Raw genomic sequence first — 25136 nt, forward strand, 5'->3', positions numbered from 1 at the left:
TTTGCTGAATTTTAGCTGTTTTTATCTGGTTCCCGTTTGGTGTGTGCTTGGGAGTTGTTGATTTGCGGTTCCTAATGTGTTGTGTATCGTTGCTGTGATTATTTGCAGTGAAAATTTTGAAGTGACTGTGAAAAGTTTTTTTAATAAATTTATAATACACATCTGCACTATGGAGCCCCTTCCGCTTTGTTCCCACTGAGGTGTCTTTTTTCTATGGATGAACAAAAGAGTTAAAATCTTGTGGAAATTGGATATACTGTACCTGTGAGGGCAGATCTGGTAAAGTGGATAAGAGCGAAGTGGATGAGGAAACCTCCCGGGATCGACACCCAGGTGATAATCAAAGAAGCCGGCAGGCTAATGCAACATGCCCATTTGATCTCAGGGATCCATCTGATCCGGTAAGCGGCTTTTTCTACTATACTTTTGAGAAGGAAGATCATCGGTGTGTTTTTTCCCAGTTGAAGATTTGTGTTAACATCAACTTAATATATTTCTATAAAGGACTGATTACTATTCCTATATATAAGATATCCAGGGAGAAGTAGCTTTCACTGTTAAATCTCTTTTTTTCTTTAGCACAAAGGATATGTAGAGTGGTTGCTACATTGCTGCGGACTGAAATTCCTTAAGCAACATTGTGGCTAGTAGCACGATATTTATGTTTACAAAGAGTTTTTTTAAAAACATGGTGAATTAGTTAAAAGACTTTGAGTAATCTTTTCACATGATTTTTCAGTAATTTTCCACATGAGTTTGTTTCACATTCAGAATATTTTTCAGTTTGTGGTCATAGTTATTTAAATTTTTATTATACTAATAGGAGTCAGAACTATTAGGATCACCTATGATATATATAGTATACACTGATTTATGATGCGCGCTTGTTACACTATATGCTAAGACCTACTAGAACAGGTGAACATTATTTGGGGTTAATCAGAGACACTTTAAATGACGGCAGGTGTGTACCGACTCCTATTTAACAGTTTTGAATGTGATTGCTTAATTCTGAACACAGCTACATCCCCAGTTCTAAGAGGGTGTGCACATTTTTGCAAACACATTTTTTTTTCATTTTTACTCCCCCCCTTAAAAGATTTCAGTTTGTTCTTCAACTGAGTTGTACAGTTTATAGGTCACATTAAAGGTGGAAAAAGCTCTAAAATGATTTATCTTTGTCTCATTTTTTTACATCACAGAAACCTGACATTTTAACAGGGGTATGCATCGCATAGTAGCCCATTATGTGTCACTTACCTGAAACCGAAGCCTGCAATGTCCCCGCTGTCCCCACTAGCAGTGAGCTTCCATCTTCGCCCCTCTTTCTTCCGAGACAGCGAACTCTGGCTCTGTGACTGGCCGGAGTCGTGTGACATCACTCCCGCGTGCATGCATACGGGAGCCGCCAGTCACGGCATGACCCCTTTATAAACGGCACGATCTGCCCTTTCTAAAGTGCGCATGCGCCATAGACACATCGGCGCGCGGCTTTATTGTAAATATCTCCTAAACCGTGGAGGTTTAGGAGATATTTCCAGCACCTATAGGTAAGCCTAAAGGCTTACCTGTAGGTAAAAGTGGTTGGCAACTTCCGTAATAAATAATAGACGTTGTAAATGTGAAAAGACACCAAAACCTTTTATCTCTGTCCATGAAAGAGCTCTACTGCAACTGGAAGTTTTTAAGGAAGACTCACCAAGCCATAAGTAGTCTGTTAGAAGTTTGTACACCTAGGCAAAAAAAAAAAAATGATCAGCGAAGCTTAATCAAATGGTCATTACAATAACTGTCCTGTACAATAAAAATAGTTTTCCTTACTAAAATTCCATAGCAAAGTTTTTTCTTAAAGCGGAGTTACACCCAAAAGTGGAAGCTCCGCTTAATATCCTCTTCCCACCTCTGGTGCCACATTTGGCACCTTTCGAGGCGGGAGGGGGGGGAGCGGGTACCTGTGTGGACAGGTACCTGTCCACACTTTTGAGAGATTCGCCGTGGCGAGATCACTTGGAAATTCGGCCCCCCTCCTCCTTCCCCAGCCGCTGGGCCATTCAGAAAAAGCAGCGCAGTAGGGAACCCTTACTACAAATGACAGCGGCATTACACGACAGTCAATGGAAACATCGTCTGGGGTGCCGACATCGCTGGATTCCAGGACAGCCAAGCATCCTGATGTTAAAAGTCAGCAGCTACAGTATGTGTAGCTGCTGACTTTTAATTTTTTCCTGGGAGTGGCGCAACACCGCTTTAAAGTGTCACTAAACCCACATCATAAAAAATGATCAGTAAATGGTTTATTACATTCTGTTCATACTTACTGAGTCACTATGGGATTCTTTTTCGGTATACTGCAAAAAACCTGGTTGATCCTGCTGCTCTCTATCTCCACCTTCTGTTCATGTCCCTAAATCAACTAGGCATTTTGCAGATCAGAAGTATAGACAGTGGCAACAATATCCCCCATCCAATCATTACCCTGAGATAGGGAATGAGATTCCCCTTTACAACAGGTATGCACCATTAGAAGATGAGGATTATTGCACTCAGTACCCATATAATTCTCCTTTTTTAGGGCAATGGGTGAGGGGAGGGACACCCAGGAGGAATCCGCGTGTAACCAAAGAGGTGGAGGAAGGAATGGGCCCCCCCATATTCACAACAAAGAAACTATGCCCTTCCAAAGAGAAGAAGGGGATGTAGGGCAGGAAGGCGGAAGCAATCCAAAAAAGCGACTGAGAGACGCATAAATACAGGTATATATAATTTGAGTGGGGTTGAGCTCAATCATAAAGAACTCAACATACTTAATTTAGGTTTAAAGTGCGCACCACAAAAGAAGATGAATAAATTTGAGGTCTATATTGACACACACAAATTCATTAGATCCATGAATATGAAGAAATATTTTTTACGCCATCGGGTGGTAGCCACGGTTGGAGCTACTCTTTCATCCAGGAAAGTAGACACTGGCTTGAAAAATAAGTCTATTTTCAATCCTCAAAACCCGAGCAATCACTTTATAGAGGTCTTTAAAAGCTTGGTGCTGAATGATATTGAGAGCTTGACCCAAAAAAAGGGTTAACCCTGAATATATTAGGGAGGGTATAAAATCCTTGGAAAAGAAGAAAAATATAATCATACGGCCCGCCGATAAAGGAGGGGGGGTGGTAGTAATGGACAAATCTTTTTATCTCAAACAGATGGTTGAATTGGTGGGTGATAGATCCACCTATAAAAGATTAATGTCCAACCCCACAGAAATCTACAAAACCCAATTGATTGCTCTAGTGGAATGGGGCTATAAAATGGATTCCCTGAACCTTAAAGAAAAGAGGTACCTTGTCCCAAGCGCGTGTAGAATTCCAGCAATCTACACTTTGCCAAAGATACACAAAAACACACAATGCCCGCCTCCTTGCCCAATTGTTAATGGCATTGGATCTGTGACTGCTATGCTGGGTGAGTAGTGTCAAGGTAACCAAGGCCTATTTAAAGGATACTGCGGATCTGCTACAACGGTTGGATGATGTTAAGGTAAATACATCAGCTACGTCGTTTTTGGTAACGGCTGACGTAGCCTCTTTGTATACCATCATCCAGCATGAGGATGACTCCCTTGGGCGTTAAGTAAATGGGAGGACATCCCGCATACACAGAAGCATTTTTTGGGACATGTAATGGAGTTTTGCATGTCCCATAATTATTTTTGGTTCAATGGTCAATTTTTCTCCCAGCAGGTTGGCGTGGCGATGGGAGCTAAATATGCTCCCAGCCTCGCCAACCTGTTCATGGCGGAATGGGAGGATAGACAGGTCTTTAATAAAGTGAGACCCCAGCTTAGGTTCTACCGCAGGTTCATAGATGACCTCCTGTTTATTTGGGAGGGGTCGGAGGAATCTGTGGTTGAATTTCTGGGGGAATTAAATAATAACTCCAACAATATCAGATTAGAATACGAGATCAGTGACAAAACGGTAATTTTTTTGGATGTTACAATAGAAAAATGTTTAAATAGACTGAGTACAAAGGTTTACTTTAAACCAACGGATCGAAATAGCTACTTATCCATCAGGAGTGGTCATCATCCTGCATTGATGAGAAACATCCCTAAGGGACAAATATTGCGAGTCCGGCGAAACTGCACACAAATAGAGGATTTCTATATGCAGGCTGACATTCTTAAGGAAAAATTTGTACAAAAGGGCTATGATAATAATAATCTGTTGAAAATAATTCAGGAGTTAGCGGACGTCCTAAGGGATCAGTGTTTTAAGAAGAAGGAAACACAGTTGGACAATAAGCAGCACCAACTGGGGTTCATTTCAGGTGTTCACTGCCAATATAGGGAAATTGAAAACATATATAGAAAACACTGGCATATTTTATGCAAAGATAGACATCTGGGAGATATTTTCCCTGAACAACCGAAATTAATTTACAGGAGAGACCCGAATTTTGGGGACCGTGTAGTGAAAAAGATACTGGACCCTCCAGGACAGGATGCTATGAGAATTAATCTGAAGGGATTCTATTGTTGCAGAAAATGCATATGTTGCAGAACCGTGAAAATTAGCAATAGAGGGGTAACAAGTGTTACGAACAGAGAGGGGGAAACCTTTGAGATTAAGGAGTTCAGCACATGCAATTCCACCCATGTGGTATACTTGATGTGGTGCCCCTGCGGTTTACTGTATGTGGGGAGAACTAAAAGGCTCCTTAGAGTTCGCATTTCGGAACATTTAACCAATATTAAAAATGGTTACAAATTTCACAGTCTGTCATTGCACTTTAGGGAAAAACACCAACAGGATCCCTCATTGCTGCAATTTTGTGGAATCCATGTAGTTCATCCATCCTGGCGAGGCTCAAATAGGGTGAGGGACTTGTCCCAAAGGGAGACTCGCTGGATTTTCCTTTTGAAATGTTTGGCCCCGAGGGGGCTAAACGTTGAATTAGATTTAAACTGCTTCATCAACAACTTTTAAATTATTAGTTGTTGGTGTTAGAGGCAGCTTATCTTCTGATGTATGGTTCGTGGCTCTAACAAAATATTTGAAATAGTTGTAACTCATTGTAGTCTAAGCATTCTGGTTTTTTGAAGCAATATTTTTATATTTTAGTTACACACCTGGGATATTCTTTCCAGACATGCGATGAAGTTGGAATGCTTATATTCCGCATGTTTGGAGGTAATATTCTTTAAAATTTTATTATCAATTTTTTAGCAGATTTTTTAGAAGATTTTGTGCTATCGACTGACTCAATTAGCTGTAAACAGGAGGGGAGAGACTATTTGACTTATAGCTAACACCCATTTTTTGGTGCCCTGTTGCCTGTAGGGCTTATACAATAGAAGGTGGGGTTGTGTCATTTAATTATGGGAGACCATCTCTAAGATAAGGTCGTTATTTATATGCATTTATTGTTTTTATACATTATTAGGAATATAGGGTGCTGTATTCAGTATTCCAGCCATTCACACTGAGTCTATGTTTTATTTTCAGTTTTATTTTTATAGTATATGTTATTGAAGGAATTTAATGCATTTTATATGTAGAAGAATTCGGTTTAAAGATATAATGCATAGCATTCGTTTTTATTGTTTGCATCAGCGGGGTCAGATGCCAATAGGGGACCGGATATGTCAAGCACACTTTGTAGTGTGTGCAGCTCCGAATCCCCTGTATGACAAATCCTGCGTGCAACCATACTGGAGAAGTATGCCTGTAATTGGGGTCACTTTTATCCTGTGTATTTACCTTGATTGATCGAGATTTTGCGGCCGCGGGGACACGATGTGTGCGCAGACGTGTTGTAAGGTTCTCTTTTGTACATTTGATGGGAAGGTATAAAAGGGATGATTGTCATCCCGCACAGCCAATCCCATGAATAAGTCAATCTGTGACGAAACATGTCGGGGGTGTGGCTGTGACGCATGACGCTGTAACCTTACAAGATAGCGGTGATTCGATCTGCTGGCGTAGTACCAAGGAGGGGGTGAGAACTGAGGGTCTGACGCCTGCATACCTCAGGTCCGCCGTGGCCGTATCCCTACACTGTGTGATCCATTGGCTGAGTTTCTGTGTTTTGAAATTGCACTGATTTTTGCTGATTTGGATTTTGTAAAATGTGAGTGACAATTTTTGAAGAGTGATAGTGTTTTAATAAATTGGTCGTACCGTTTTACACAATTGGAGCACCTTATTATTTTACATGTGAAGTGTTTCCCATACACACTGGTGGGAATCGGGCTGCTGATCATACCCTATTTGTGTGGTATAAAAGCGTTTTAGCCTTGCACGCAAGTGCGGGCATTTGGAGTCGGTGAGTGCGTTTCTTAAGGGAGTGGGTTCACTGAACACTCTAGTGTGGTGGAAGAGATTAAGAAGACACTTGCAATCAACCATTTTTTTTATTATATGGACATTTTTTTGATTTAATCACTTTAAAAAAAAGTCACAAGGTGTTTTGATTGTTTAATTACACTTTTTGCACTAGATTTTTTACAGTGGACATTTTTTCATTATGTTTTAAATTGAACAACGTTATCCTTAATAGCGCCACAATTTTCTTCTTTATATGTATGTTGTTCACCATCTAGATATTTTGAAGGATTATATACTGTTTGGCACTTTTTAGTTTTACAGTTGCAGCTTTATTCACCTATTTGTTTGTTTATTCATTTCATCTGAGGTGCGGTGGTGGGAATTAGAGTAAGGGGCGGTTGTTTACTTTAATGCTTATAGCTAAATCACTGTATGGTTTTGGCCACTGTGCTGCAGCTCAGTTTCAGGGTCTTGGCAATCTTCTTATAGCCTAGGCCATCTTTATGTAGAGCAACAATTCTTTTTTTCAGATCCTCAGAGAGTTCTTTGCCATGAGGTGCCATGTTGAACTTCCAGTGACCAGTATGGGAAAGTGAGATCGATAACACCAAATTTAACACACTTGTTCCCCATTCACACCTGAGACCTTGTAACACTAATGAGTCACATGACACCAGGGAGGGAAAATGGCTAATTGGGCCCAATTTGGATATTTTCACTTAGGGGGTGTACTCACTTTTGTTGCAAGCGGTTTAGACATTAATGGCTGTGTGTTGAGTTATTTTGAGGGGACAACAAATTTACACTGTTATACAAGCTGTACACTCACTACTTTACATTGTAGCAAAGTGTCATTTCTTCAGTGTTGTCACATGAAATGCGAGGGGTGTACTTACTTTCGTGAGATACTGTATGTGTATGCTACAAGAAATGGAAAGAAACTGCAGATAAGCTCTGCAGGAGTTGGAGAGAGACTGCAAAATATGCTACTGCTGTTGGAAACTGGGGACATGCTTAAGGAGATAGTCTAAGGGGAGAACAAGAAGACGTTATTGATTAGAGTAAACTAAAGGTTAATATATGGTTTAGATAACAAATATTACTAAAAACATCTTTACTTGTATGGTTGCTTTAACTGACATTATATGCAAATCCGATCTGCAGATGAAGGAAATAGAGTAGATACAAAACTAACATTACCACCTTGTATCTCTTTATCTCACTGAACAGGTTTTATAAACACGGCATCAGAAGGCGAGTTTTTTTTTTTTTTTACAGCATCTTCTGTAATAGCCGTTGTATTTACACAGCAATTGCTGGCTGCAACAGCTAGGAATTGCTGGAGTAGGAGCAGCAGCAGGGGAGAAGGAAAGCATGTACTACACATACCCTGTGTACTTTAATAAAGCTTTTTTTGGTGCATTCAGTATGCCCAATTTCTGAATTCCTATGTCCTTCAATTGGCTTCAAGAAAAAGATTTTACAGCAAGTTAAAACATCTTATTTTAGGTTAGTACTACAGTGTACATTCTAGGCTACTGGATTCTGCTACAAGGTGAGTGAGAGCACACTATGCATGCTCGGGTTTTGAATAAGGAAGAGCACTGACGCCTGTGATGCTAGGAGTGAGCGCTCAACGTACAGAGCACCCCTGATCCTGGGCAAGTTGGGAGTGATCCCTCACAGCTTTTTTTTTAGGCAAGCTTTGAGGGATGCTGCTTATGGTCTACTGGTAAGTTATTTAAACTAAGCACAGTAATTCTAGGCTGAGCACTGGTTTTAACCATGGTGGTTAATTGAGGAGCAACTCTTTTTTTTTTAACTTACCATAAAATCTCGACGTCCAATGAATGAAGAAGCAATTCATATTCATGAGCTGTGGGTTATATGGCCACCTGCAGGAGATTGGACACTATACAAAGAAACAAACACGTACAGAGACTAGCCCCTAGGGGAAATAACTCCTTCTATAATCATCATGCCACATTATAGTAAGCAATGGGAAAAAAAACCTTGACAGTAACACAAGAGGGAAGCATGTTGTGCTATTTAGTGGACTTCAAAAAAAGGTATTTTATGGTAAGTATAAAATTCCCATTTTCTTTACCATCCATTGAGAGACACAGCTGTTCATATCCAACAGTTGTCAAGACAGAAATGTAGGCATGAAAAACGGCAGCTAACCCACTTGTAAGATCTGGTCATACAAAGATCCAAATAAAGGGTCACAATCAAAAAGCAGCCACAACAAAGTGCTCTTTAAAATCTGTTTCACAGAGCAGCATTTTAGCCATGAGGACCTACGCTTCAGACAGACAGACAATTCAGACAGCTAGAGTCCAAGTCTAGAGTTCATATCCTACATAAAGTCAAGTGCCATGACCATTTGATGAGACCAAAAACAACATCTGTGGTAGTTAACTTTCCGACATAGGAGCTTGGCTAACTTATCGAGTGTCTATGCTAGGGGTAGGCAACCTCGGCCCTCCAGCTATTGTGAAACTACAAATCCCATCAAACCTCTGCCTCTAGGAGTCATGTCTGTGATTGTCAGGGTCTTGCAATGTCTCATTGAACTTGTAGTTTCAAAACAGCTGGAGGGCCGAGGTTGTCTACCCCTGGTCTATGCAAATAGGACTGAAACCAAAACAAGCAGTAAAAGGAGCCAGCTAATGGGTACATGGAGCAAAAGAGATTCTAGTTTGTACTGTCTGGAAAGGTGGGAACATCTCCTATCGGGCGGGTAATTGCTTCATAAGGATGGGAAATGAGTGTAGCCATGACATGTGAGAGTTTACTTTGGATTAAAGTCCTCTGCAAAAGGCAAAAGAACCAAGTCTTTCTGTGAGAGAAAAGGCTTGTCGGGGGGGTTTCCAAACTTTGTAGAAGAATTCAAACAAGCAATGCTGTATCGGAATGAAGAAAGGCCACATGCATCGCAGAAGAAAATACTCCAAGTTCATGGTGTTCTGAACCTCACCAATGGGATGGAATACTGTTTTCTTCTGCTAAGACAAGATGGCACAAGACCAAAAGGTCATGTCAGGTATCGTCCTCAACAAGAAAGTACAGGGAATCAGGATCTGAAGTCTGTACCACAAAAGAGCCCCAGTCTGATTTAATAGGCAGAGTCAGCACCCACCAGGGTAATGGGAGAAAAATATGCATAGCAAGACTCCATCACAAGATGATGCATACAAGGAGGCACATCAATGTGCCTCCTGATTATGTGGGTAGGTTGCAGCACCTTTACACTTGTTTTCCTCTGCAGGGAAATCAGCTGCTGTAAGTCTGTCTGAGTGAGATCACCAACATTATATACAGTGGGGACAGAAAGTATTCAGACCCCCTTAAATTTTTCACTCTTTGTTATATTGCAGACATTTGCTAAAATCATTTAAGTTTATTTTTCCTCATTAATGTACACACAGCACCCCATATTGACAGAAAAACACAGAATTGTTGACATTTTTGCAGATTAATTAAAAAAGAAAAACTGAAATATCACATGTCCTAAGTATTCAGACCCTTTGCTGTGACACTCATATATTAAATACTGAGCAAAGGGACTGAATACTTAGGACCATGTGATATTTCAGTTTTTCTTTTTTAATAAATCTGCAAAAATGTCAACAATTCTGTGTTTTTCTGTCAATATGGGGTGCTGTGTGTACATTACTGAGGAAAAAAATGAACTTAAATTATTTTAGCAAATAGCTGCAATATAGCAGAGTGAAAAATGTAAGGGGGTCTGAATATTTTCCGTCCCCACTGTACATTTAGATAAAGAAAAAAAAGAGAGACCAGGGACACTCATAGAAACTATGGGCCCGGACATTTAGCAGCTGCTATAAAAGACATGTGGCTAAATTTAGAAAAAAGCACTTTAATAATTATAAAAATATTTTAATACAAAGACAATACCCTCGCCCCCAAAAGTAAAAAGTGGGACAACATTGTCTCAAAAAACCACCTAAAGGACATCACCCCAACTCGATAGAGTTGCTGGCTTCACCTGGACCCTAACAAAACCCATCCCTCAAGAAAATGCAAAAGTCTACCTAACAATAACGTGCATGTAAACCTGAATGTATAGGTAAGTAGCTGAGCAGTGAATATCACTATAAGGTTGCACGTATAGCAATTAACATAACAGTATTATGCAGTTGGTTACAATGCTTCAACTTGCAGGGAGGTAACAAATAGCAATAGCCAAGTGTGATAGAATAAATAAAGCTATTGGAAGCCTCCCAATGTCCTCCCCAATGGGGACAGACTGGGGAGACTTCCAGGATTTAGCATCCGGTTTGAATCTACAGTGGTTATAAAAAGTCTACAAGCCCCTGTTAAAATGTCAGTTTTCCGTGATGTAAAATAAATGAGACAAAGATGAATGATTTCAGAAATTTTTCTACCCTTAATGTTACCTATAAACTGTACAACTCAATTGAAAGACAAACTAAAATCTTTTGGGGGGGGGGGGGGGTAAAAATTAAAAACTAAAATAATCTGGTTACATAAGTGTGCGCACCCTCTTATAACTGGGGATGTAGCTGTGTTCAGAATTAAGCAATCACATTCAAACTAGTGTTAAATAGGAGTCAGTACACACCTGCCATCATTTAAAATGCCTCTGAATCACCCCAAATAAAAGTTCAGCTGTTCTAGTAGGTCTTTCCTGACATTTTTTTATATCTTATAGCAATGCGCATTCTTTCTGGTCCGCAGAGAGCTTCCAAAGCATCAGGGGGATATCATTGTTGAAAGGTATTAGTCAGGAGAAGGATACAAAAGAATTTCCAAGGCATTAGATATACCATGGAACACAGTGAAGACAGTCATCATCAAGTAGAGAAAATATGGCACAACAGTGTCATCACCAAGAACTGGATGTCCCTCCAAAATTAACGAATTAATGAAAAGACGAGAAGAAAACTGGTCAGGGAGGTTGCCAAGAGGCCTACAGCAACATTAAAGAAGCTGCAGGAATACCTGGCAAGTATTGGCTGTGTGGTACATGTGACAACAATCTCCCGTATTCTTCATATGTCTGGGCTATGGGGTAGAGTGGCAAGATGGAAGCCTTTACTTACAAAGAAAAACATCCAAGCCTGGCTAAAATTTGCAAAAACACATCTGAAGTCTCCCAAAGTCACGGGGGAAAATATGTTCTGGTCTGATAAAACCACAGTTGAACTTTTTGGCCATAATTCCAAAAGATATGTTTGGCACAAAAACACCATTTCAAATCGCCAAAAGAACGCCATACCTACAGTGAAGCATGGTGGTGGAAGCATCATGCATTGGGGCTGTTTTTCTTCAGCTGGAACAGGGGCCTTAGTCAAGGTAGAGGGAAATATGAACAGTTTCTAATACCAGTCAATATTGGCACAAAACCTTTAGGCTTCTGCTAGAAAGCTGAACATGAAGAGGAACTTCATCTTTCAGCATGACAACGATCCAAAGCATACATCCAAATCAACAGAAGAATGGCTTCACCAGAAGAAGATTAAAGTTTTAGAATGGCCTGAATCCGATTGAAAATCTGTGGGGTGATCTGAAGAAGCCCTCGCACTCTGACAGATTTGGAGTGTTTTTGCAAAGAAGAGTGGGCAGATATTGCCAAGTCAAGATGTGTCATGCTGATAGATTCATACCCAAAAAGACTGAGTGCTGTAATAAAATCAAAAGGTACTTCAACAAAGTATTCGTTTAAGGGTGTGCATACTTATGCAACCATATTATTTTATTTTTTTATTTTTAGTTCCCTCCACCTAAAAGATTTCAGTTTGTTGTTCAACTGAGTTGTACAGTTTATAGGTCACATTAAAAAGGTAGAAAACGTTCTGAAATTATTCATCTTTGTCTCATTCTTTTACATCACAGAGAACTGACATTTTAACAGGGGTGTGTAGACTTTTTATACCCACTGTACTTTTGATTAAAGAAAAAAAGAATCTCGCAAATAAATCTTGTAGAAACAGCACAGCTGAGAGACATCCAAACTCCTTGAGGACAGCAAGCGAAGCTAAACATAATGGTTATAAGAGGGCTTAGGTCTCACGTAGGGTCTGGCCTTTGTTTTTGTTGGCTAGAGTTCAATCTCCTGCAGACAGCAGTATAACCCCGAAACATGAAATGTTGCGTCACTCAGTAAATAGTAAAGAAATCTAATTTCTTAATTTCATTGTAATTATTGCTGAAATAGGTTTACCAGTAAAAAAAAAAAAAAAAAAGGCCAAGAAGGCACTGCAGGGTTGGTGGGGAACTCATGCGGTTTTGGAGAAACCCTACCACTTGTGTCCAAAACCCTTGGATTAAGGAGCCGGCCCACATTAGGTGGAAGAAGGTGCCTTGAGCATTACCACCGTGACCAAAAGTCTGCTGCTTCAGTGTTAGAACTTTTTGTCAAATGTTACTATGGTACACAGAAGTATAATTACAAGCATGTAATAAATGGCAAAGGCTTTTATTGACAATTATATAAGGTTTATGAAAAGAGTCAATAATTTGCAGTGTTGACCCTTCTTTTTCAAGACCTCTGCAATTCGCCCGGGCATGCTGTCAATCAACTTCTGGGCCACATCCTGACTGATGGCAGCCCATTCTTGCATAATCAAGGCTTGGAGTTTGTCAAAATTTGTGTGGGTCATATACCCACACCCACACAGATGTTAGATTGGAAACAGCAGCTATGCCTGTGCAGCCGTTGCATCCCAATTGACATAAATTGGACTGCCTATACCTGTGCATCCCTGTGGGGGTAAACGTGGCCCTCCATGGGCATACACTTTAGTATTCCACATGTGAACGATGCTTTAGTGCTACTTTAGAAGGAATTTTGTGAGTTACGTTGTTTTTATGTGCAATATTAATGATTTTAGTGTATTTTTCGTGAAAATAGCGATATGATGAACATTTGCGTAATTATTGCGGGACCCAAAAAAATCAGTAGCACTTTTTTTATTCTACAGGTCATGTGCTTTTAGAAAATGTCTAGTTTGAGGGGTCTTTTCAAATTCTGAAAGATGCAAGTAAAAAATGAAAACCTCCAGATTTTTGGAGAAATTTTTGGGTATGCTCGATTTTCATCATTTTGCAAAAAGGCGCAATATAAAATTTATAAATATTTGTTATTTATTAACTCCATACAGGTTAAGCTTTTATATTTAGTAGGGGTTTCACAGGAATTTTGTAAAATTAGCTGTGTTTTTATCTACTAATAATGGTTTTAGTGTATTTTTGCCAATATATTGGTTTGATAAACATTTGAGCAAATACCGTGGGGTCTAAAAAATCAGTAGCACCTTCTTTTTATTCTAAAGGTCATATGCTTTCAGAAATTATATGGTTTTGGCGGTCTTTAACAAATTCTGAAAGCTGTAACGGAAAAATTAAAACCTTCAGATTTTTAGTGAAATTTGGATATTTACACTTTTGCTTCTGTCCAATTTTAACCATTTCACAAAAAGGCGCAATTTAAAAGTTACAAATATTTGTTATTTATTAACTCAATACGGGTTAAGCTTTTATATTTAGTAGGAATTTTGTAAAATGTGCTGTGTTTTTATCTGCTAATAATGGTTTTAGTGTATTTTTTGCAAATGTATTGATTTGATAAACATTTGCGCAAATACCGGGCGCGGGGTCTAAAAAAAATCATTAGCACCTTCTTTTTATTCTACTGATCATTTGCTTTCAGAAAATATATAGTTTGGGGAGTCTTTCAGAAATTCTGAAAGATAGAAGTGAAAAATAAAAAAGCAAAGGAAAAATTGCAAAAATGGTCTGGCCACCTGAGTGTACAAAATTGAGCACAGGGCCTGGCAGCAAAAGGGTTAATACACACAACACGTAAATCCAGTTGATTTTATTATGACAAACTGCATTTAAAACAATGTCAAAGAACGTTTATGTTACAAGACAGTTCAGCATGGGTATCAACCTATATTACAAGGAGTTACAAATGATTTCTGGGGGCCTGAGGGACATAGTAATCAATGTTCACTACGTCTTTTAGCTTTAGTTTGTGAACGAACAGGAAGCCTCTTTACTGGGCACAGCTGTGCTGTAAACGGCAAAAGGAGATTTAGGACACCGTGCCATCGATCTCTTTATCCCAAAAGTGAAACAGCAGGGGTTTAGACCCCTGAAATTCCACCAAAGCCCCCTTCCACCAACAGAATTGTGGGCACACATTATAGTGTGCATTACCTGCATTTGTGTTTTGTTACAATGGAGCACATTTTTTTTTAACCTCTTGCTGCCCGCCATATAACAAGATGACGTCAGCAAAGTGGTTGCGATACCCTGACTGGACGTCATATGACGTCTTTCAGGATATCAAGCCGCTGGGGTTGCGCATCGCGTCAATTGTTGTTGCGGTGTGTCAGTCCGACACACCGCAACTACGATCTAGGTAAAGAGTTTCTGTCCAATCACGGCACTCACATCTGACAGACGTGAGTAGAGGAGAGTCAATCGGTTGCTCTCCTGACAGGGGGGGTCTGTGCTGATTGTTTATCAGCGCAGCCCCCCCCCTCGGATGCCCGCCCAGGACCACCAGGATGCTGCCAGGACCACCAGGGATGGCCACCACACTGGACCACCAGGCATGCCACCCTAGACCACCAGGGAAATGCCAATCAGTGCCCAGGCAGCTGCCAATCAGTGTCAAAGAAAAAAGCCTGCCAGTGCCACGAGTGATGCCTATCAGTTAAATCTATCAGTGCTAGCCATCAGTGCCCATGAATGCCGTCTATCAGTGCCACCCATAAGTACCCATCAGTGCAGCCTTTCAGTGCCCAGCGTCGCCTATCAGTGCCACCTATGATTGCCCATCAGTGCCACCTATCTGTGCTGCCTATCAGTGCCCATCAGTGCCACCTCATCGGTGCCGCCTTATCAGTGCCCATCAGTGCAGCTTATCAGTGCCCATCAGTGAAGGAAAAAACTTACTTATTTTCAAAATTTCCGTCTTTTATTATGCGTTTAGCAAAGAATAAAAACCGCAGAGGTGATCAAATACCACCAAAAGAAAGCTCTAATTGTGGGAACAAAATGATAAAAATGTAGTTTGGGTACAGTGTAGCATGACCGTGCGATTGTCATTTAAAAAATGACAGCGCTGAAAGCTGAAAATTGGTCTGGGCAGGAAGGTGCGAAAGTGCCCTGTATTGAAGTGGTTAAAAAGCTTTTTTACAATTACATTTATTCAGCTCTAAGTTTGACAGCATCATTTTTTTGTAATGCATATCAATGCAGCACTCACAATGTACTGTGGATCAAGTGTTACCACAACATATGGTTGTGTGACGTCAACTTCCAGATTTTTAGTGCAAGTGGTTTATTTATAGTTTTGCGTTCCTTCAATTTTCACAATTTTACAAAAAGGCACAATTTAATACATTTCCAAACATAACTTGATACAGTTTTAGCTTTTAGACTCAGTAGGAATTGCTGTGTTCGTAAGCACTAACAATGGCTTTAGTATGTTTTTATAAAAAAAAAAAAAAACTCATCACGGATAACCAATTGTGCAACTAAAATCAGTAGCACCATCTTTTTTATAATACTGGTTTTGTGCATACAGAAAACATATGGTTTGGAGGGTAGTTTACAAAGTCTTAAAGCTGCAAGTGAAAAAAATTACTAAAAAAGTGAAAGTTTGCAAAAAGTGGTGCACAGGGCCGAGCAGCGGAAGAGTTAAACCACTCCCTAGAATTCATTACACACCACTAACAAACCCTCCTCCACAGCAGAATCTTATAGGTAAGTGATTCATTTGTGCAACAATAGATACAGTCTTTAAGCTGCCAAAAGAAATTGATTTATTACAGATCAAATGGCATTATAACAGTACAAAATTAGTAAATGCAAAACTTCGACTCACAATCCACTATAAAACTTTGAAGTGAAGATGCACGACATAAAAATTTCAATTTACTAAAAAGAAAACAAAATTGGAACAGACAAAGAATATATTACCAAGTCAATCAAAATAAAATATATGGAAGTGCTTTGCAATGTCCGAATTACATTAATAAATATGAAATCCAAATTTTCTGGAAGTACATTAAGGCTCAGTTCACACACGTTTTTTGGTGCTTTTTGTAGAAACGCACTTTAGTTAATTTAACGTGGTTTCCTATAGGACACATTCACATCTATGCTTTTTTCAGCCACAGCGTTTTTGGAAAGGGTCGGGGATTTTTTTTAAATGCAAAACGCAGCTTTTTTGCCATTTTTGTTCAATAGACTTCAATAAAGAAGCTGCAGAAAAGCATGCAGTGCATTTTTGGTACAATTTGCATTTTTAATCCGCCCAAAAACAAATTGTCCCCCCCAAAAAAAAAGGCTAAAAAAAGCAAAATGAAAATCACTGGAAAAAATCACTTGTGCAAAAACGCAGAGCAAAAAGCGCTGCAGAAACTACCAAAAGCAAAGGTGTGAACCGAGCCTTAAAGTGGTTGTAAAGTCAGAAGGTTTTTTTATCTTAATGCATTCTATGCATCAAGATAAAAAGCCTTCTGTGTGCAGCACCCCCCTCAATACTTACCTGAGCCCCACCTCTATCCAGCAATGTCCACGAGTGCCTCAGCGATCTGGGACTCTCCTCCTGATTGGCTGAGACACAGTAGCGGCGCAATTGGCTCCTGCTGCTATCAAAGTCAGTTAGCCAATCAGGAGAGAGAGAGAGAGGGGCGGGGCCGAAGGGGGGCTCCGTGTGTGTATAGACACAGAGAGCGGTGACTCGGCTCGGGTGCCCCCATAACAAGCTGCTTGCTGTGGGCGCACTGAACAGGAGGGAGGGGCCAGGAGAGCCGAAGGGGGGCCCGAGAAGAGGAGGATCGGGGTTGTCCTGTGTAAAACCACTACACAGAGCAGGTAAGTAGACTTTTTTTTCCTCTTAAAACAACAGACTTTACAATAACTTTAAGGTATATGTAATTTTGAGTGGGAAAGGTGTATATCCTCTTCAAATATATCATTGCCATTTATGCTCCTGATGGGATGAGTTGAACTCATGTCCTGTCCTTATAATTAACCACTTGAGATCCGCGCTATAGCCGAATGGCGGCTACAGCGCAGACCTGCTTTGCCGGGACCACGTCCATTGACTTCATCCCGTGCACGAGCGGCCTGGGCGCGAGCGGCACGCTCTGTGATCAGCGAGTCTATGAGACTCGCCTGATCACAGAACGGAATAAGGGGTTGATCCCGACCCCTTAACACGTAATCAGCTGTCAGCTAATGACAGCTAATCATGTGATGTCAACAGAGCCAGTAATCGGCTATTTTTCTCCTCGCGCTAACAGCGTGAGGAGGAAAAAAAAGCCGATCACCGGCGGCCGTGAGAGGGACATCAGTCCCGATCACGGCAAGCTGCCACCAGATCCTCAGTGCCCACCTGTGCCCCCTGCCAGTGCCACCTAGCAATAGGCAGCAGTGCCGCCTACCAGTGCCACCCATCAGTGCCCACAATCAGTGCCTCAACAGTGCGGCACATCAGTGCCACCTACCAGTGCCCATAAGTGCTGCCCATCAGTGCCACCTATCAGTGGTACCTATCAGTGCCCATCAGGGCCCATCCGTGCTACCTTATCTGTGCCCATCAGTATCGGCTTATCTGTCCCCATCAGTGCCACCTTAACTGTGCCTATCAGTAACGCCTTAACTATGCCTATCAGTGCAGCCTATCAGTGCCCACCAGTGCCGCCTCATCAGCGCATATTAATGAAGGAGGAAAATTACCTGTTTGCAAAATTTTATTACAAACTATGAAACATGATTTTTTTTTTTTTTCGAAATTTTCCATCTTTTTTTGTTTGTTTAGCAAAAAATAAAAATCTCAGCTGTGATTAAATACCACCAAAAGAAAGCTCTATTTGTGGGGAAAAAATGATAAAAATTTCATTTGGGTACAGTGTTGTATGACCGCGCAATTGTCATTCAAAGTGTGTCAGCGCTGAAAGGTGAAAATTGGTCTGGGCAGGGGGGGGGGGGGGGTTAAGTGCCCAGTAAGCAAGTGGTTAAACTAGAAGTGAGAAGATCACTCAATGGGACATAGACAGCGGAGACAGACATATTTAACCTTACAAAAAGACTGTTGCTAATACTAATGCCTGCTAAAGAATCTTCCGAGTGGCAATTTTTTGGATTACTATTGCAATTTGTGGTTCCTACCACCAAGCACTATGTCACTACAGGACACGGTAAGTGATAGAGAAGCCAGCAGATTAAAGAACAGTCCAGGACCAGTATTCCCACACATCAGTTCCTGAAGGATTGTCCTTGGACGATTTCTACTTACTGCTACAGTGATCAGCAGAATGATAGGTGACCAACTTTGCAAAGAGCCCTTTGCCTTAAGTATTAGATTTTGCAACAGAGTTAAAGTGATTGTAAAGTCTTTATAGTTAAAAATAAAAAAACACGTTATACTTACCTGCTCTGTGCAGTGGTTTTGCACATAGCAGACCAGATCCTCCTCTTCTTGGGTCCCTCTTCAACAATCCTGGCCCCTCCCTCCAGTTCAGTGCCCCCCCCCAGCAAGCAGCTTGCTATGGGGGCACCCAAGCCAAGCTACAGCTCCATGTATCCTTTCAGACACAGAGCCACGGCCCAACCCCTTTCTCTCCTCATTGGGAGACTGACTTTGATTGACAGGAGCGGGAGACAATGGCGCCGTGCTGCTGTCTCAGCCAATGAGGGGGGGGGGGGGGTGAGTCCCGGGCAGACAAGACACTTCTGCAACATCACTGAATAGAGATGGGGCTCAGGTAAGTATTAAGGGAATCAGGGCGGCTGCTGCACACAGAAGGCGTTTTATCTTAATGCAGAGAATGCATTAAGATAAAAAAAACCTTCTGCCTTTACAACCCCTTTAACTTAAAGTAGAATTCCAGCCTAAACTTGACTAGTCTTAAAAATGTCCCCTTCCCACTCCCAACCTATACTAACCGGTGTGAAAAAAAAAGATGTATTTTCAGCTCACACTGGTCCGGTCATGTGATCCGGCTCCCCTGCAAGGTCCATAAAGACATGGATGACCCAGTTTGGGGTGGAGGAACTTGACTGGCCTGCACAGAGTCCTGACCTCAAAGTAACAGAACACCTTTGGGATAAATTAGAATGGAGACTGCGAGTCAGGCCTTCTCGTCCAACATCAGTGCCTGACCTCACAAATGAGCTTTTGGAAGAATGGTCAAACATTCCCATAGACACACTCCTAAACCTTGTGGACAACCTTCCCAAAAGAGCTCAAGCTGTTATAGCTGCAAAGGGTGGGCCAACTCAATATTGAACCCTACGGACTAAGACTGGGATGCCATTAAAGATCATGTACGTGTAAAGGCAGGCGTCCAAATACTTTGAGTAATACAGTATAGGTAAGTCTATGCATCTTTTTTACATAGATTAGTGAAGTCTGGAAATCTACTTTAACCACCACATTTTGCTCAGGTTATTTAATCCATCAAAGCTGAAAAACCTTTTATTGTATTGCAAATTTAGAGCCTAACAGACCACCATGTGGATATGTCTGTCTTCACTGAGTCCAAAGTGTAATAGCAGGCCTTGTTCAGATCTATTCAAGCTAAATTACATTTTAAATTGTGACCAATACTTCAAAAGCAGATTTGTCTGGACGAGTCACAGTGGCAATATTCTGTAGTTCCCTATCACAGCGGGAACGCCATGGGTAAGACCTGTTGCCTTTGACCAGTTCCAGCACATCCTGCATGATCTCTTTAATAAATTCCTGATTAGTCGGCTCAAGTTCATTTTCAACCACCCATTCTTTTTTCGCTTTACTGTTGGAGAGTCTATGATGTGCCGACCCAAGTTCTCCACCGTGGCTTGTGACTCTGCGCACTACAGGCTGCATTCGCCCAATGTTCTTGTTGTGGTCTAAGGCAGATAGTTGCATTCTTGCTATTAGGCTGTCAATTGAATAGTGATTTCGCTTAGATTGGTATTTTAAAGCTGTGTTGTGAAACCCCTCTAGTTCTTCTGCATTGGAAAAATGGGACAAATGCTCGATATTCTTTAAAAAGTGGGGATTTAAGACTATTCCCTTTAAGGTACTGTGAGCGGTTGAACCAGGAGTAAGCCAGTATCGAGTTTTTTCTTCCTCCTTGTTTAGTGGAGCATGTTGGCACTCCTTGTATAGTGTGCCTGTTTGCCATCTGTGCTTGTTGGCAACATGATAAACAATGGAAATCCATTGTTCCCGCATCAGCGAGGGATTCTGATTACATGTCTGTGCACACCACCAAAGGTGCTTTTTTGCGGGAACCACCCAGTGTGCTAGATCTGCCGCATTTGATCTCTTACTCGCAGTGGCAATTTTGCTGCCAATCGAATTTGCCACGTGCCACACATCAAACTGATGCGTTATGTCCTTGTAAAGGTCACGCATCAATTTCCGAATGGACATATGGAGATCTGTGCAAACTATTTTGATGTTTATGTTGCTTGCACGCAGTCTTTGTAAGCAAACATGGAATGCCTTTTTTTCTAGTAAGTCTGCATTTGTACCAGGCTCATGTTGCTCTATTTGAAAATCTACCATTTTTTTGGATTTGTTGTCCAGGAAGCTGTAGATGCAATACTTGGCACTATGCCTTGGAGAATGAAATAGTCTGTCACCGGATAGAGCCACTGGGTTATTTTGCATCCCTTCTAGAGTCTCCAGGTGGTTTTTCTCCCAGTGATAATTTATTGTTGGAAATAGATATTTGTCCTGGTTGGTAAAGTGAGTTGACTTACTGATGCCAAAGATTCCCATAAAATTGAGCAAACGTTCCACCCTCAGGAAATTGGAACCACTACATAGAATACCAGCAGATAGCAAAAGGTTTCCCACAGGTGTCCTATCAATAAGTGGCTGACTCCTCCACAAGTGGAACTTGTGTTTTTTAGAACAGTAAGCAGTGACACTTATTGCGGTGCCAATTCTATATTTCTGAAGTTTTACAATAGATCCCATACAGTTAGCTCTGGCCTTGCACTTGCAGGAAAAGAGAAGCTCATCCAAACATGATTCAAAGACGATAAATTTATTTTCTTTAACATGGTCTCTGTCATTGGGCGTATCATTAAGTAGGATGTAAGAGCTGTCGGGGTCATTTGGATCGATAAAGATATCCTCAGTTCCCAACTTTCTAAAATCATCCTCCTTTTCTTTAGTGGGCCTGTAACTTTCATCTGCGTCTCTTCTTTGCGTTGGAGGACTTAGTTCTGAATCTGAAAGGGGAACTCCTTGTAGTTCAGAATCAGAATCACAAGAGTCATCAGTTGAAGATGAACAGAGAGGAGATTCAATGTTTACTTCAATCAGGTACTCGGGATCCAGCTCCAGGCTTGCTGGATCAGTGACACTGCTCTCAGGTACATGACCAGTCTGCTTTGATGGGACATATGAGCGACGAGTAGATGACTCTGCTGATGAGCTTCCCAAATTGCACTGGATACCAATAGACCGATGAGGTGGTCTACGGCAAACCTGTGATTTTTTGTTCTTTGTTCCAAAACTTTTTCTAAACTGAGTGGATTTGTGAAGTTGCCCTGGGAAATATTCTGTACATGTGCCTACACTCTTTGCATGCCTTTTTTTTGTTTTTTTTTTGCTTCTCGAAGAATCCCCATAAAATGCTAGCTGTGTTTCTTCTGTGCATGCAATGGAGGGGACAACCTCCTCATACGTTTGTAAACATACACTATCAATGGAAGAGAAGTCTGTTATTGTCTCAGATATAATTAACACAGGAGATGAACTCTCTTGCTCAGCCCCAGACGAGATGGAAGCAATTTCTGTGTCTTCAAATTCCAAAGGCTGCCCAATGGTTTCACCAGAGATTGCAGTACTCTCACCCCCCTCTAGCTTAGGTCTTTTGGCGTACGCATGGTCTGGTTCACAGTCATCTTGAAGGAACAATGTTGGTATGGATCCCTTTTTCAGCGTCCATCCGAATGGACGTTTTTCATAACAATCCTTTGCAAAGTGCTTGCTGCAGATCCGAAATGAGCCCTGCTTTCTTTCTTTTACTTTTCCAATGACCTGTTCTATTTCATCTGGAGGAATGCCAAGCTGTTGAAGCCATTTTTTTGTTAAACATGGATCTTTTGGAAAAACATGGAGGCTGTAATCTTCATCCTTTCTTCCCCACCTTGACAGGCATCCTCTCACATAACACCCAGGCATCTATTTGAAGAGAAAGAAAATTGCCAAAAAGTACCAAAAAGTACTGGTTGCATTGAAGAGACATACAAAAACCAAGATACCAACTGGTTGATTAGACTAATGATGTAGAATATGAGACAAAACGGAAATATTAGGAAGTATTGTAACATAATTTTTCATGTTCAATATTTTTATTAGATTGACAGTGCAGTGTAAAGTCATTATTCAAATCAATCCAGATGTATGTATCTACAGGTATACACTCTTACAACAATGTAGGTTCAAGAAAAATTTCCCATTTAAGTTAACAACTTCAAAAAAACAAGAACGTAACAATTTTCCAGTAGAAGAATTTACACTTCTCAGTTTTTCTATTTATTTAGGCAAGCGTGAATAATGTTTTTCTCTTTTGGGTTTTCACTAGTTAGTAATATTCAGTTAATTGCAAACCTACTAAAACACATTTCTAGAATTACAAACTGTCTTACCAAAAGTTATCTGAAAGCCAAAGTGTGCAATTACCTTGATGCTGATGAACTGGGTAGGATTTTTCGGATACTCAAAAAATTTGCACGTCAGAACCACAAACAAAACCTGTGAAGATGGATGTGCAAAAAATGAGTAAACCTCAACTTTGGATATTGGCACGGAATATTTTGTTTTTCTGTCAAAAGATGGATTTGAAAAGGCCACAGTAACTGACCGGTTCTTATACTTCTTCACAGGGAAGCACACATGATAATAATTCCATATATTTCACAAACCTGCACCCTGAGTACAATTTTAATCAATAATACAGTGCCTTAAAAAAGTATTCATACCCCTTGAAATTTTCCACATTTATCATGTTACAACCAAACTGTAAATGTATTTTATGTGATAGACCAACACAAAGTAGCACATAATTGTGAAGTGGAAGGGAAATGATAAATGGTTTTCAATTCTTTTTACAAATAAATATGTACATTTGTATTCAGCCCCCCTGAGTCAATACTTTGTAGAACCACCTTCCGCTGCAATTACAGCTGTAAGTCTATTTGGGGATGTCTCTACCAGCTTTGCACGTCTAGAGAGTGAAATGTTTACCCATTCTTCTTTGCAAAATAGCTCAAGCTCTATCAGATTGAATAGAGAGCGTCTGAACAGCAATTTGCAGGTCTTGCCACAGATTCTCAATTGGATTAAGGTATGAGCTTTGACTGGGCCATTCTAACACATGAATATGCTTTGACCTAAACCATTCCACTGTAGCTCTGGCTGTATGTTTAGAGTCATCGTCTTGCTGGAAGGTGAACCTCCGCCCCAGTCTCGTCTTTTGTAGAATCAAACAGGTTTTCTTCTAAGATTGCCCTGCATTTGGCTTATCCATCTTCCAATCAACTCTGACAAACTTCCCAGTCCCTGCTGAAGAAAAGCATTCCCACATGATGCTGCCACCACCATGTTTCACAGTGGGGATGGTGTGTTCAGGGTGATGTGCAGTGTTCGTTTCCGCCACACATTGCATTTTGCTTTTAGGCCAAAAACTTCAATTTGGTCTCATCTGACCAGAGCACCTTCTTCCATGTTTGCTGTGTCCCCCACAAGGCTTCTCGCAAACAGGACTTCTTATGACTTTCTTTCAACAATGGCTTTCTTGTTGCCACTCTTCCATAAAGGTCAGATCTGTGGAGAGCATAACTAATAGTTGTCCTGTGAACAGAATCTCCCACCGGAGCTGTGGATCTCTGCAGCTCCTCCAGAGTTACCATGGGCCTTTCGGCTGCTTCACTGATTAATGCTCTCCTTGCCCGGCCTGTCAGTTTAGGTGGACGGCCACGTCTTGGTAGGTTTGCAGTTGTGCCATACTCTTTCCATTTTTGGATTATGGATTGAACAGTGCTCCGTGAGATGTTCAAAGCTTGGGATATTTTTTTTATAACCTAACCCTGCTTTAAACTTCTCCACAACTTTATCCCTGACCTGTCTGGTGTGTTCCTTGGCCTTCATGATGCTGTTTGTACACTAAGGTTCTCTAGCAAACCTCTGAGGACTTCACAGAACAGCTGTATTTATACTGAGATTAAATTACACACAGGTGGACTCTATTTACTAATTAGGTGACTTCTGAAGGCACTTGGTTCCACTAGATTTTAGTTAGGGGTATCTGAGTAAAGAGGGCTGAATACAAATGCACGCCACACTTTTCACATATTTATTTGTAAAAAAAAAACAAAAAACTTGAAAACCATTATTCATTTTCCTTCTACTTTACATTTATGTGCCACTTTGTGTTGGTCTATCACATAAAATACACATTTACGTTTTTGGTTGTAACATGACAAAATGTGGAACATTTCAAGGGGTATGAATACTTATTCAAGGCACTGTATATTGTTTCCTTTCATTAAATGTAACTCATTTTAAACCACTTGTAGACCGCCTGCTCGCAATGTACTGCAGACGAGCGGCTTCTGTAGGCATAGCGATGTATCCGTATGTCACTACCTACCATAGGGTTTAGGGCGGGTGCATGATTGTACACAGCAGGAGTCGGTCAGCAAGTTCCAGCCAATGATTCATGGTCAGGACCTGCTGTGTGCAATCACAGCCCAGAGCCCTGTGTTGGTAAACAATACAGAGCT

General features: G+C 40.8%; 1 protein-coding gene across 6 annotated transcripts in view; it reads right to left on the minus strand.

The window, feature by feature from the left end:
• The window catches only part of LOC141131378 (pseudouridylate synthase 1 homolog), a 70360-nt gene that overhangs the window by 36601 nt on the left and 8623 nt on the right, over positions 1–25136 (minus strand). Inside the window, exons 2-3 of one of the 6 annotated variants that reach the window (XM_073618568.1) lie at positions 23035–23106; positions 1700–1733 (exon numbers count right to left, since the gene is read on the minus strand). The exons of 1 other annotated variant lie outside the window; for it this stretch is intronic. In XM_073618568.1, coding sequence (XP_073474669.1) covers positions 1700–1707 — 8 coding nt within the window. In that variant the 5' untranslated portion in view covers positions 1708–1733; positions 23035–23106. Of the gene's footprint in view, positions 1–1699; positions 1734–14181; positions 22534–23034; positions 23107–25136 lie in introns of those variants that run through there. 4 more of the 6 variants (XM_073618564.1, XM_073618569.1, XM_073618570.1 and 1 more) reach the window with 4 other exon arrangements.

The sequence above is a fragment of the Aquarana catesbeiana genome, linkage group LG03 (assembly GCF_042186555.1).
Source record: "Aquarana catesbeiana isolate 2022-GZ linkage group LG03, ASM4218655v1, whole genome shotgun sequence".
Lineage (NCBI taxonomy): Eukaryota > Metazoa > Chordata > Amphibia > Anura > Ranidae > Aquarana > Aquarana catesbeiana.